Here is a 15,254-nt window from a genome sequence, read left to right on the forward strand (position 1 = left end):
TCTTGGTGTGGTGGAGAGAGTGGGCACTGCATGTGGGCTGTAACAACCCAGGCTGGGATCTGAGGCTGGCAGCTGTCTGATTACAGCAGGTGCCTGAAATGAAGTGAACTTTAGATAAGCTATAGTGTCATGTACAGTATAGTACTCAGCTTTTGTTTCCATCACAGGATAAAGAGTTGTGCAACTCTAAGATGAGCCTTTGCTTAGTAAAAGTGTGCGGAGATCCTAATAACCTGTGTTCAGATCCACCAGCCTGGCGAGCTTTTTGATTTTTTTTGCATAAAATCATGTAAGCAAAAATGTTTCAGCCATATTTTGAAAATATTTTTTTTTATCTTCCAACCATAGGTAAATAGACTGCGTGACTTATTGGGCAATATGTAGAAAGTTAAAAAAATGATGTAAAGAATCATCCTGTACTATAGAATTACTGTGTTTGTATAAATCTTCTGTTGTTGAAGGTAGTATGTGGAATGCTTATTTACTGTACATGGCAATGCAAATCAAATTGATCAGAATAGAATGTGTGCTTTGCTGGTTTCTTAGAGCTCTTTTTTTGTTCTTCATAATTATTTGAGTATTTTAGTATGCATTATTATAGTGGATTAACAAGGTTTTTCTGATTTTCTTGGTTAAATTGTAAGGTTTGCATTGATCTCTGTTAATTATGCAGGCCAGGCAAAGAGAGAAAATGAATGAGGAACACAACAAGAGGCTTTCTGACACTGTTGATAGACTTCTTACTGAATCAAACGAACGCCTTCAGCTCCATCTGAAAGAGAGAATGGCTGCTTTAGAAGAAAAGGTAACAAGGGGGGAAGTAAAACACTTCATATTTTATACTTTTACTTAAAACTCCAACAACATTGTGGCATTTTGGACTGTAGTACTGTAGCCTGCAGGCAACAATATCTCTCAATTAATTGTATCTGTCTGTAGTAAAATACAGTAAGTATCAATTTTTACAGATTCTATAAAGTCTTCAAAACGTTGGTATAATTTTATATACTCTGTTAAGAAATTTTTTACGTGAATTTGGAGTGAGAATGCTATCCTTCTAAAAAAGAATATCCATAATTATATAGGAAGCTGTATTATCATTTAAAGGTAGATTATAATATTTGACCAAGTTGTACATTTAAACACAGCTAACCATAGTCTTATTGCACAATGTTTAAAATACATCTGATATACAGTATAGTTTGAAATTTAAAGCACAACATGGAGCAGTTATGAAAGCAAAACTATTTTTATTTAACTGTGTGCTATTAGAAGTCTCCCTTCTGTTTTCCTGTTGTATGAAAGTGTTACAAAACATTAATTCTTCTTAGTGTCTGTGGTTTATTATACATTATTATCTTAGAGAAATGAGACATGAACATCAAAGTGACATATCTGACAATGACCGACACTAGTTTATAAACTGATCTCCTAATATGACAGATGATTTAAAAGTTTATTCTTATATATTTAAGCTATTTTATATTCACCTCAGACAATGAGTTCCTAGTGTTCTTGGTTATTGTTTGTGTTGTATGTACTTTTAAAAATAACTACTGTAAAAGGTAAAGAAAAGTTTGTCTGAAATTTCTGTACCAGAGATTATGCTATAAATTAATTTTTAAAATCACTCTCTTTACAGAATGTTCTAATACAGGATTCTGAAAATTTTCGAAAACAGCTTGAGGAGTCACTCCAAGAAAAAGTAGGTCACCAGAACCATATAATTAAAATATTTATTCTATTTTTTTAAAGAACACATAAATGATCAGTATATAACATGTTAACATGTTTTTGTGAAGTGATTTGGTAGATTTAATATCAACAATATGCATTGTATATAGGTATGCATTATATAAGGGACTGAATGCAGTACAGTTTTTTTACATTTGTGAAAAAAGATATATATATATAACATAGGCATGATCACTACCAAAGTCACAGTGAATGTGGGCATTTAAAAACATAAGAAAGACTACGAACAAGATGAGACCATTTAACCCATCTAGCCCATTTGGTATTTAGTACCAAATTAATCTGAAGATCTTATTGAGCCGTTAAAGTAAATTTAAGCTCTTTCCATACTCCCAGAGACCACTTGCATAAAGAATTGCTTCCTGTTTTGTGTTTTCAGTGCATTTCATGTAGTGCCTATTTGTGCTATCTACTGTACTTGTTCATGCTTCATTGTAAATACCGTAGACGTTCAACAATGAGGAATAAACCAGAGGTTCACTTACTGTAAAGTTATGACATAGCTGACTTATTGTTTAGGTTAAACATGAAAAATCTGATAATTTGAGCCACAGAGCATAGAAATCAATTGTGCCAACCCCAAATCAAGTGAATGTCAAGTGAAGTGAAGTTTAGCCATTGTGCAATTCAGTGGCATTTTAAGTTAGGATTTCACTCCTTCTCTATTACTGTATGTGTTTCATTGTCTCTCAGTAATTTTATGTTAAATATTAATGGTCAGCGATACAAATTTGTTTTCTCACAAAACCCACACAATGGATTTTGTTAAAAGATGTGAAGATTTTAATAATTCAAGGATAAGAGCAAAGATGTCAGGAACCAGTAGGTTGAATAGGAGGATTCTATGTGTTGCCGTGAACCCTGCGGAATGCAGAGTGGCACTGGGTCTATATCCGAGTCACGTTATCCAGAGGCTAGGTCAGTAGGAAAAGCAATGAGTCTGGTTACCAGAGAAATCCGAGAAAGACAATTCAGAACCGATATCCGAAAGGCGAGGTCAAAAAGGAAGGAGTTTAGATCCGGGACTGGGAAATCAGTCGAGAAGGTCAGAACGCGCACTAGAAAAACCCTACGGGATGCTTCTCAATAGTGAGTGTGGGTTGGTGAGTGAGAGAGGTTTAAATACTGAAGGGAGAGAGACGTGATTAGGAAATTGGTTCAGGAGTGAAAATCTGTGGAATCTGGTGCACGAGAGAATGTGGTGGGTTCAGTGGGAATGAAAGCGAGAAAGAGAGGGTTTGGGAATGCCACGGCGTTTGTGAGGAGGAGTGTGAGACGTGACAACCTCCAGCTATCACTTGTTGATTTCAGAATATTTAATTTGTGTTCATCCCTCTGTTTTTTTAAGGACCGTCTGGCTGAGGATATAGAAAAGCTGAGATGTGAACTTGAGGCATTTAAGATGAGAGCTGGGCCACTAACAGAACCTGCCTTATCCAGGTACGTAGAAGGAATTCTAATATAGTGTAAAAACACATACAGTATATAATGCAAATTACAGTACATTAGAGTACTGTACTATGGGTTGAAAGAACAGAGAGCTGTGAGTTTTACCCTACGCTCAAAATCCTCAAGCTGAATGGAACAAAATTCTCTGGAATAGTACGATACTGGGCACGGCGGTGGCTCTGTGGCTAAGGATCTGCGCTGGTTCGTATTCTGTGGCCATCAGAGGAATCCTACTCTGTTGGGCCCCTGAGCAAGTCCCTAAACCCCAGCTGCTCCAGGGGCACCGTATAAATGGCTGACCCTTTGCTCTGACCCCAAGTTTCTCTCCCTGTCTGTGTGTCTCATGGAGAGCAAGTTGGGGCATGCGAAAAGACAAATTCCTTATACAAGAAATTGTATATGGCCAATAAAGTTATCTAGGCACACATACAGACAGCATTATTAACTTGAGATTCTGACACTGTGTTCATAAACATTCTATAAGCCTTTGTTAGAAAGGGGTGGATCACTCTACTAGTTAAATACCTTTCAAAAAGAAGGGAGGCTGACCTTAGTCTTTCACTTTCATTAGAGACAGTAAAATTAATGTTGCATTGTTATTCTAATGGTCACTCAAAGTGTACAAAGAACAGTATTGAATAGTATTGAACAGATCACGTACAAAGAACAGTACTGAATAAAATGTTCAACTGAGGAAATTGAAAGTACAAATTACTGGAGTGTGTTTCACTAGCTTTAATATCTGTTCTTTAGGATACCATGGTTAAAAACATTAACCACTTGCAGCTTCCCTTTATTTATAATAGATGGTTTTCTTGACAAAAAGTAATTTGTCACCTGTGAGGTTCTTTAAAAATATGACAGTGAAAAATCACAGATACATTCTGTAGATGGCTGAGGAATCTGTCCATGTCATTAAAACATGGTTTATTTACAGATAATATCAAAAGCACAGTGGCAACCATTTATAGAGTAGAAATGAGTAATGGTATCTAAGTACATAAATATACCTAAAAATTTTGTTTTAATCTGATGATCACAGGTGAGTATATCATTGACTATCATATTGTTCTGCTATGCTTATAAAATATATAAGTCATTAATATAAATATTCTGTTATGCTAAATATGTGAATCATTGCTTATTCTTGCTCTCCTTATCAACAGTCAGCTCCTAGCAATAAGTTTTCTTTGTGACCTTGGTCACTGTTTTTTCTTGATTCATTAATCTTCTGCTGAACATGAGTGGAGATTTTCTTTTTTTTCTAGTGAGCACATAAAAACCCATGATTAACTTTCAGAGCCAGCATATATCATAACACCATCTTCTTACATATACTGTAATCGTAATGAATGTGTCCTGCCTAAATCACTTGATGCACAGTGTGAGAAAAACACTGACAGTAAGAGGCTTTCATTTGCTACAATACTGCATGCGCAGCAAGCATTTAAGTATGATTTATCTGTTATGGGTGTTTTTTATATAGTTTTACTCAGTATTGTTACTGCATTTTTTTACAATATGTTAGCTTGTTGTGTTTTTTTTTTACTTCTGTTAAGTAAGTCTTCTGCACTTTAAAAAACATCATCCAGTGTAACAGACACGCTTCCTCTTTGCTTCCATGAGCAGACTCTTCCATTTCCTTTTCAGAGATTTGTACAGTTTGGTATATTGTGAGAGAGGTTTCAAAATGTTTTTTATGGTGCTTTAATGTGCAGGTAGCCAAATCCATTCTTCAGATTTGATATAGAACTTTAAGTCAAGACAGAAAGTTCTGTGCTCCAAAGTAAATTATTGATAATAATCCTAACAATGTGTCTAAAAGCTATCAAATACAATGTTCTTGTATTAATCCTGAGTAATGTTCAGCAGGTCTCATTTGGACGCATCAACAGAGCTGAGATACTCCATGGGTTCCCTTGCAGACACACAGTCTGATCACTACAGGTCTGCCAAAGTCATAAGGAGGCCAAGGAGAGGGAGAATGGGTATACGGAGAGATGAACAAAAGGTGAGCTCTTGAATGCCTGCACTCTATTCTGGTGCGCTGTTCTTCCACAGTCAGTTTCAATGTTAGCATAGTCATACAGTATGTACCCTTCTCTTTATTTGTTTCACACATTCTCAGATTCACATTTGCAATATGCAGATATGTATAATTCAATGCTACTTTTTGATGTAAAAAAACTACAGTATTTTGCTCTGCTTTTACAGGTAAAAAAGCATTGTACATGGTAATTACTGTATAATTATAATATTGTAATGCTCCGGGGTTCACGTGGGTATGCGCCCTCGCCACTGCCGCCTCAGGTCGGCCCCCCACCGTCGGGGACTCGAACCCGAGCCTCCGGTGTCACTCAACAGGGACCCAGCCAGTTGAGCTAAAGGGGAACCTCCCCTCAGCCTGATGGCTGTGGTCCCTGCTATTCACAGGGAAGGGCGGTGACGTCACCGCGCTGGTAAACCAGCTCGCACAACCTGCAATGGTGGCCGTATGCGTTACTACAATTTTGTTATGATACAGGAGGGAAATATTTAGAAAATGGGGATTAATTTAGTACCCCTTTATTTTGCATGATTTCTCAGGTAATATTTACCTGGACCTTGAGCATTGCAGTAGGATTTTCATTTGAAAGTCTGTGCATCCTACTGCCTGCCTGCTTGAATATGAGTTTGTATCCATACATGGAACTTACCTTCCCCCCATAGATGTGCACAACCATAAAAGTAACTCACTTAGCTACACAGTAGTTAAATTGTAGCTGTTGATATTAACATAATCCACATTAGTAAACATAAAGATGAAGTAAGTCTGCCAGTATTCTTTGCTTCAGCAGGTGGTGGGAAATTTACTCAGACAGCACTGCTTATCTGCATGTGAATTTGAATGGAAATAACATAGTCCAGAAGGAAAAATGTTTATATAAAAGGCACATGCTTTTGTGCCGTCTTAATTTACACCCATCCATTCTAACCTCCTATTCTAGTTCAGGGTTTTACTGTGGAACCAGAGCCTATCTTGTCAAACAGCAGGTGCCAGACACCCTGGACAGACTGACACAAACACAGACTCGCTCCCACTCGTACCAAGGCCAATGTTTCCAGAAGCTAATTCACCTAACCAGTATGTTTTTGGACTGTGGGAGGAAACCGCAACACCCAGAGGAAACCCACACGAATATGGGGAGAACGTACAAACTCTGCATACTGTAGATGGCACCCAAGGAATTGAACCCAGCACCACAGCGCTGTGAGGATTCAGTGCTAGAATCTGCCCTTAATTTATATTTACAATTGAATAAAAAAGTGACAGGAAACATTTTTTCTCTGCCGTCAAACTAGGTAAAATGCCATATTCAGTTGGTATAGTTGAGCAAGCAAAGTCAAAGAGACTTTTAACCTAGGTAATATCCCTAAAAATGTAGTTGACTTATTGTATTTACAGTAATACCGAAATACAAAAAAGAAAATTCTGAATGTAAAAACTGATATGATGACTTTCAAAATGTGATGCTTTATTTCAAACTCTGCTTAGTTTAAAACCAGTTAATTTGAAAAAAAACATGAAACATGGATGTTCATGTAAACATCCTTGGAAGGTTAAGAACCTTGCAACATTAAAACATATTTTTGTGTGTAAAGTAAACATTTCTTTGTTTTTCGGAGCTTGAAATATTAGAGTATATTGGTGTACAAATCAGCTTAAAAAAGGAAACAAATCATTGTTCTCTTCCAGGCCAAGTCACTGGGGGAACACGAGTGGGCCCGTTCTCAGCCAATCAATGTCCTTGGCAGCCACCACTTTGAAAGCGACACTGAAATGTCTGACATTGATGATGACGACAGAGAAACGATCTTTAGCTCTATGGACCTCCTTTCACCTGGCGGCCACTCTGATGCCCAGACCTTGGCCATGATGCTGCAAGAACAGCTAGACGCCATCAACAAAGAGATCAGGTAAGCTCCTCCACACACAACATCTGTGCAGTTACTGTATATGGGTATTGGGATTGTTCAGTATTACTTAAGTCAAAAATCAAAACAGCATTTTAAGTGGAAAATTGTATTGTTGCACTTTGTAGAAATTGTTATTCCTTCAGCAACATTAATTACCTATACTTATTTCAGCTAAATTACAGAGAATTAAATCCCCTCACATGCTGTACAGTAATTTTACTTAAAAGTGGCGTTATACTAGCCTTCAAGCCAAGCCATTATTTTGAGATTTAAATGTTCACTGGTGACTCATAACAGTTAAGAGAATCAAACAGGGCTAATTTGTCTTTGTTTTTTGTGCTTTTCTGCTAATGCCACCTGGTCAGATAATTACAATTTGTGTCTTCAGATTCTGCGAAAAATCCAATTCAATTAAACTGAGACTCTTTAATTAGCAGTACATCTTTACCAGGTTATACTGGTTCACATATTCACAGTTTATTGACTGGGGATTGTTCTATTAAATAGTGCAATCAAAGAGCTTTCTGTGAAAATTTGAAATTCTGTACAGCTGAATAAATATTCTCATGCTGAATAGCTATAATAGAAGACAGGAGCATAGGTCTTTTCATGAAATTAATCAGTCTTCTAGACAAAGATTGTAGTTTAACTTGAAGCTAAAAGCATAAGTTAGAGGAGTGGTCAAGATTGTGGTCTTCTTTTTAATTCTATGTAGTGACCCTTAACTCAAAATATACTTAATTATATGATGATGGAATAAAGAATAAAACTGCATCATTCTCTAGAATCCTACAGTGTATATTCCAACAAAAGCTCCTTTTGTGTATTCCACAAACAAAATCAACATGGCATGAAGATAGTATGTTTTTTGTTATTTAAAGCCTATAAACAGGATAATATCCAAGGCATAAAAAATGTATTGGGACACCTTGTCAAATAATGTTACTCATGACACAATCCTATCTACCATTTGATAGAATGCTTCATCAAATTTAGAACAGGTATCCCTGTATCACAATATTTAGGTATTATGTTTTAAAACAGTTCTGAAATGTAATATAAAATGCTCATAGGCTGTAAGAAAGTACTAAAAATGTCACTTTAGCAACTCTGCAGTAGCAGCTGTATTGTACAGTATGTTGATGTACAGTATTATATGCTTTGATAAAAGCCTATAATGAGCCTATAATAAGCAAATGTATGTTAATATATGCTTTGATAAAAGCCTAAAACGAGGATATTGTAATTAAAATGTAGGAGTTTTAGGCAAAGCATGCATGACATGCACTCCCAAGCATACTAGCATCACTTACAGTAACTGTATGGTCAATAAGATGAAGGCTTAGTTATGGCAATGCTCTCCACATTTTAATAGTGAGTTTACTGTTAAAATTAGATCTTGGATCCCTTTATTAGGCCACTTCCTGATACCATCAGGGATCATAATGATTTGCTACATGTGCAAGACTACATCCTTCCTTACGTCTCTATAGACAATGTCGATGAAGAAAGTATTTGATGGGATTGGTCTCCAAGGTTGCCAGATTCTCTGTTTCATCGTGTAAAACATGCTCTCTTTATTGACTTGTACATCTGTGAGAAGGTCTCCAAATACGGTATCCAATTTAACTACTGCTTTGATTGTGGAATGCTAACATGTTCCAGGATATGCAATTAGACAACTGTTCTGGCATATGCTTATACAATTTTATATTAGAAACAGCACTGGAAAGTGTTTTAATATTCTTGAAATGATGTATATTCGTTTATGGTTACTTAATATCCAAATGGAGTCCATAGAAAACAAAATTTTCACTACGCATAGCCATTTGCTGAGTTAGACTATTGTAACACCAAAAACAAGTGCCTTTATTGAGCCTGTGGGATTTCGTTTTCAGTTCATTAGAAAGAATATCTCTTGTGTGGTTGTGAGAAATGACCTAGCTTCTTACCCTTTTCTTCCTTCTACTATACATTTAATTAGACAGCCCTTTGGGTCTCCTAAGCTGTTTCCAATGCAACTGTGGATTAAACTAAGTAGAAATGATGAGAAGAGTTCAAGTTAAAATTCTTCTTGAGTATTAATAAATCCACCCTTAATCAAATCAATCATTTAAACAAACCTCTGCTAAACAGTCCTGCAATGTCTAAGGGTTCTCATAGAAATGAGATCAAAAAGAGGATATTGTTAACTTTTAAATGCCAATGTGCAACATTGCTTTTTTCATACTATGTTGGAAAATCAATTAGGCATACATTGTAGCTTTATTATGTAGACTCTTGACGTTTACAAAAAACAAAAAAAAAGATAGTTAAATGGTCATTATGAGACAGTAAAAGGACTGTAAATGGGAATTATGAAAATTTTGATTTGTGTGACTAGGAAAAAGTTTCGTTTAGTAGTGAAAATTATAAATTATTGTGTGACCTACTGATTTGTGATTCCAAATATGCTAAAATTTTCATCTTTATTTTCATGTTAAAAAGATTAGAGGTTGAAAATGTAATACACAGTTCATTACTTAATAGAGCATTAAGTTGATAAATGGTATAACCTACAATTAAACCAAAGATATGTATAGGTTATGGACAAAAAAGCGGGAATGCCAATGTCAAGTCACTTAACAGAACTTGGGCTATCTTGTGCAGCTAGTATGGCCATTTTGCACCTTGGCATACTTGATTCTTGAATTCTGAAGGAGGACTATGGCACCATTTATCCATAAGAAAGTCAATCAACTCACACCTGGTTGAAGGCATCCCATAAATGCTGCCCTGAAATGCTCAATTGGATTCAGATCTGATGACTGAGAAGGTCAGGGCAGATGAATAGAATCAGTATTATGGTCACCAAGCCACACATGCTTTGTGAATGGGACATTGCCATTCATGAGGACACCCCTCCCAACAGGATTAAATGTTGTAACAAAGGGTGAACATAGTCACTCAGTACCATTAAGATTAACATTGACCTTGCCTTCTATGAGAATGAGTGCACCTTAAGCACATCAGGAAAACACACTCCACAACATTATACAACAGTGCAGCAGAGTTCTTTAGGTTGGCATCACACATGCACTCATTCATTGTTTTGAGTGCATTGTGAAGGATGATTCATCTGACCATATCATTTTTTCCCACCCTCTGTGGTCTACTATATTTGCTCTGTGCACCACTAGACTTGTAAAGTGCATTGTGTGGTGTGATGAGTGGTTTGTGCACTGCAACCCAATTGTGGTATCCAGCTCTGTTCTCAGCAGATGTTTTTTTATTCAATTGTCCGTTCGTGCCAGTTCAAGTTGAAATTTGTAGTTAATTGATCTGGAGTTGGCAGCCAGGGTCTGCCCAGCATTTTGATACATAACCCTAAGCAAGCTGGAATGTTATTTTCTTCTTCAACGTATGAGCCGCACCTGTGTGGAAGCCGTTGTTTTCAATATTCTTGGTGTCTCTCATTTAACCAGGTATTTTACTTTTTGTGTTCACTACCTGTATATAAGGTACAAACTACGCTGCTATATACAGTAAACTCCTTCCAGTTCTGAGGATTTTTCGGACAGGTGACATTAAAACAAACTGATATGCAGTGACACTTAGCCTAAAGCAAAATGATTAGGACAACAACACTATGATAAAAAAATTAAATTAAGTCATGTAATATAATAATGAAATGTAAATATGGTCAAACAAAAAATATGGTGCTCACCATCCCCTGACAAAGCTTCAGTAATGTAATAAAGTAATCCTGGGCACTTACATATAAATTCACTTTTAATTATATTGTAACGACCGTGGACTTCGGTACGGAATGGAGCAGGCGTAGGACTCAGGGAATGGGGTTGAACAACACATTTATTAACTCAAACCGGGGAAAGGTACACACACAGGGACAGGGGTTACAGCGCTGCACCTACACTAACACAGACATGAAGGGAAAGACCATCTCCCAGCCTGCGTCCCACTATATACAGTCCCGTAGTCCCACCCCCAGGCACTGTTCTCAGCCCGCCTTGTGTGCGTATGACCAAAGCACCCTGCATGGCGCTACAATATAACAGTCCTTAAGTTCTTGTACATTTACACTTAAGGTCACTCAGGTTCCTGGGTGGGAGGTGCATGCAGGATTCAAACTTGCATTATAGCCAAGACTTTTTTTTACTCACTGATTTTTTTTAGTTGCTTGTGGTTTCCAAATACATGAGGGAGTTTGCTGTATGTTGAACCTCATGGACCTTTCAAATATTGGTTTCTTCACTAAAAGTGAGATTGGAAGAAGAAATATACAAAAATGTGACTATGCATTAAATCAGTGGAGACCATTATTTGGATGTTTTTTTAGAAACAATTACTGTCTGTTCTCAGGCTAATTCAGGAAGAGAAAGAGTCAACAGAGCTGCGTGCAGAAGAGATTGAAAACCGGGTAGCCAGCGTCAGTTTGGAAGGGCTGAATTTAGCTCGTGTTCACCCTGGGACATCAATTACCGGCTCAGCAACTGCATCTTCCTTGGCAAGTTCCTCACCACCAAGTGGTCACTCAACACCCAAATTGACACCTCGCAGTCCCGCCAGAGAAATGGATCGCATGGGGGTCATGACTCTGGTATGTAATGTGCTGCCTGAAGAAACACCTAATAAAAATCAAAAAGCGAAAAGAAACATTTCTGACACAAAGGAGCTTTTTGTGTACGATATACAGGTATACAGTACACAAAGGATAGAGTTTGAGTGTGTTCTGTATATTGACTATACCTAACCAGATATACTCCACGTGTATTATGTATGAATGGTTGACATAATTACTGTAGGTACAGATTATACAGTATATTAAAAGTTTGATCAACCGAGATGAAAAACCTTTTCCTTCACAAGAGGTTTCCATGGATATGAAAAAAATCAGATTTATAATTATATAATCAAATACTTAGTACAGTCTTTAGTTTTATAATTATTATTTGATGTTGTTTTTAGGTAATATATAGAAACAAATCCAGTTAAACATATGGTAACATGGATGGATGAAAACATAATTTTCACTAAAATAATTCAGTACCGCAGTAGTTGCTCAGTAGGTATTACTTAAGGTATTACTTAAGTTTCAATAGATTAACTTTCTTTTTGATGCAGATTGTAGAAGTAACTTTTATGCAGTTATTTTTTTTATGAAGTTTCAGCAGTCCACAAGCCTGGATGGAGTACTGAGGTAAATACAGGACTGCCTTTACAGTTCAGTGTCATTATTGAAATGCATTTTTAATTAAGGAAAATTAAATAGAATATTCATTATTTCAAAGATGAAGCACCACATTTCCACTCTTGAAATATAATATAAATGAGGCAATTTTTATACAACATAATTAAAATTACTTTTATTTAAAAGTCAAATAATACAAGAATGTTTTGTACTTACTGTACGTACGGTAAAATTCTATTCATTAAATTATAATTTTCTCAGCTAAAAAAAATAGTACCAAGACTTCCATTATGAACATCTGTTAACTTTTTAATGAATTTATAGAATGCCCTCTAAGTGTTATTTATACATTAGCTGATAAAGTAATTAAATGTAGTGTATAAGATACTTTATTTACTTTTTTTGTTGAGATGTGAATCATAAGTGTAGTATAAATAGGAACTAAACCACAATGTGAAAAGAACAAATTCACATTGAGAGTAATTGGCTCTGATAATAGTCAATTGCCCAAAGCACATATTGACATGTTTTTAGAGAGGTGAAAGGGTTGTGTCCCTTAGTGGTGATTAATGGAGTTTAGTGAAACAATTCATACTAAATCATTAATGTTCTTTGTTGAGAGGAGCTGAAATAAAACTGACCTTCCCTGAGCTTTTTTCTTCCTTATTATATGGTGATATAAATGCATGTTTGAAATATTTATTGATTCCTCTTGAGCTTTTGTCGAAAAAAGAGCAGTGGTACATATTTACATAACTAAAATATCAAAATTCAAAAAGGGAATTCTTACTTTGATTCTGTTTTACTCAAATATCATAAATCCAATAACACTGCTTCTTGTTTGATTTATTTGGGAAAATGAATATACAGTATAAACTGTAGTCTGTTTTTGTAGTTTGTTCAGAATGTACTTTCTGTCTTAGTGTGCAGGTTTGTAAATTGAAATGATTCATGTTGCAAGAATTTAAAATTGACTTCTGAAGTTGAATAACCATTTTTTAATGTGTACAAAAGTAAATGTGTATATATATATTATTTGAAACAAATTAATATAATTTCACACTGAATACCTGAATTCCTGGGTTTGCTTTAATGCTTTAAAACAGTGCTGATATTTTGATGGCTTTATGTTAAGGGGTATTTGAAGAAGAATTGTATTTCCATTTAGACAGAAAGCATCAAAGGGAAATTGTTCTATAATTTTTTCAAAGTCTGAAAAATGCTCACAGAAAGTTGGTAATGAGACTGAAGCAACTAGGAGGAGAATTGAAGAAAAGTAAATATCAGTGAACAAAATCCTGTGGAATTGCAGCAAAAGCTAAACAAATAAAGCATGGTTTCTTAATTTGAATTCATTTATCCTTCAAGAAAGTTAGGGCTTCATATGTAACCAGTTACAAATATAAAACCTAATTCCCTTGCTGTTTAATTGCTACATGAACAGCAGTGCAAATTAATGTTATTCAATTGCCTGGTCCCTCCAAGTTTCTGTGACCTCCAGCTTTAGTACTTTAAATGTTTGTTTTTTCACTAAGAATTTTAATTTGCTTGTGCTAAAAATATCTAAATCCACAGTAACACAACCAATGAAACATGATACATGCATTAGTATCAAAAATATTTCACTGGCACTTTGGCTACTATATTTCCTTATTAACACTATATACCGTTATACCGTTTTTTTTGCAAAAGTATTCAAATACTTCCTGTGGTGTTCCATTTTGTGAAATGACAAAATTATGCATGCACATTGATTAAACTTACAGTAATATTTTATTCAAATCCTGAATGCAGTAACTGTATAAGTTGCTGAAACTGACAGCAAAAATAAAGAAAAAAAATGAAATACGTTGATTGCAGGGAAGCACAGTGGTACCGAGATTAGCTTTGTAGTGCTGAGGTCCTGGGATGCTATATACGTGGAGTTTAAATGTTCTCCCCCTGTTCACATGAGCTTCCCTGGGTGCTCAGATTTCCTTCCACAGTCCAAATACACGCTGCTACTGAACTGCTACTGCTACTGTAGGTTAATTGGTGTCTGGGAAACCTTGCTCTCTGGCTCCCCAGCGACCCTATATTGCATAAATCCATTACAAAATAGATGTTGGTTGCATAAGTTATTTAAACCCATTAACTCAGTATTGGGTTTAAGCACCCAATAAGCAGGAATTAAATTCACAAGTCTTTTACTAAAACTTTACCAACTCTGCACACAAGGTTGGTGCAATTGTTGCCCAATCTTCTTGGAAGATTTGCTCAAACTTTCTTATGTTGCTTGAGGATCATCTACGCCCAGGGGTTTTTAAGTCTTTTCACATATTCTTAACAGAATTTAAGTCAGGACTTTTGCCACTGAAGGTCATTTATTGCCTTATTTTTAAGCCACTTCAGTGTAGCTTTGGCCTGGTGCTTTGGGTCATTGTCCTCCTGAAAGGTGAATTTTTCTTCCAGTTTTACAGTGTCTGAAGCAGCTTTATTTCTACAATCTGCCAGTATTTTGCTCCATCTAGACAAGCTTCCAGTTCTTGTTCATAAGAAACACAACTATTAACACGATGCTGACAACAATATGCTTGCCAGTAGGGATGGTGTTTACTGAGTGATGGACTATGTTGGGTCTGCATAAATCCAATGGTTTGTTTTACAAAGTTACAATTTTGAATTGTCTGAACACAAAACCTTTAGCCATATTTGCAGTATCACTTAGGTACTTTTTTACAAATCTTATTTATGATTTGAGTTCACAGAAATATTCAGAGTTTTTTAAATGTTTTATGCTCTTTTCTGATGTGTTATCCCTGAGCTGTTTTAAAAGTGTCTAGGTCTTCATGATTGGATCTTTGCTTGAAATTCAGACAGGCTTATTTATTCTCAAATCATATGGACAGACAGAGACAGAGAC

At 35.9% G+C, this 15,254-nt stretch overlaps 1 protein-coding gene across 1 annotated transcript in view; it reads left to right on the plus strand.

Annotated features, from left to right (window-relative positions):
- Window positions 1-15,254, plus strand: part of ppfia2 (PTPRF interacting protein alpha 2) — a 168,257-nt gene that overhangs the window by 117,824 nt on the left and 35,179 nt on the right. The window contains exons 11-16 of the mRNA XM_088922591.1: window positions 674-805; window positions 1,643-1,705; window positions 3,104-3,195; window positions 5,077-5,215; window positions 6,941-7,161; window positions 11,524-11,761. Of these exons, the coding sequence (XP_088778717.1) occupies window positions 674-805; window positions 1,643-1,705; window positions 3,104-3,195; window positions 5,077-5,215; window positions 6,941-7,161; window positions 11,524-11,761 (885 nt within the window). The remainder of the gene's footprint in view (window positions 1-673; window positions 806-1,642; window positions 1,706-3,103; window positions 3,196-5,076; window positions 5,216-6,940; window positions 7,162-11,523; window positions 11,762-15,254) is intronic.

The sequence above is a fragment of the Atractosteus spatula genome, chromosome 8 (genome assembly GCF_055471065.1).
Source record: "Atractosteus spatula isolate fAtrSpa1 chromosome 8, fAtrSpa1.hap1, whole genome shotgun sequence".
In the NCBI taxonomy this organism is placed as follows: domain Eukaryota; kingdom Metazoa; phylum Chordata; class Actinopteri; order Semionotiformes; family Lepisosteidae; genus Atractosteus; species Atractosteus spatula.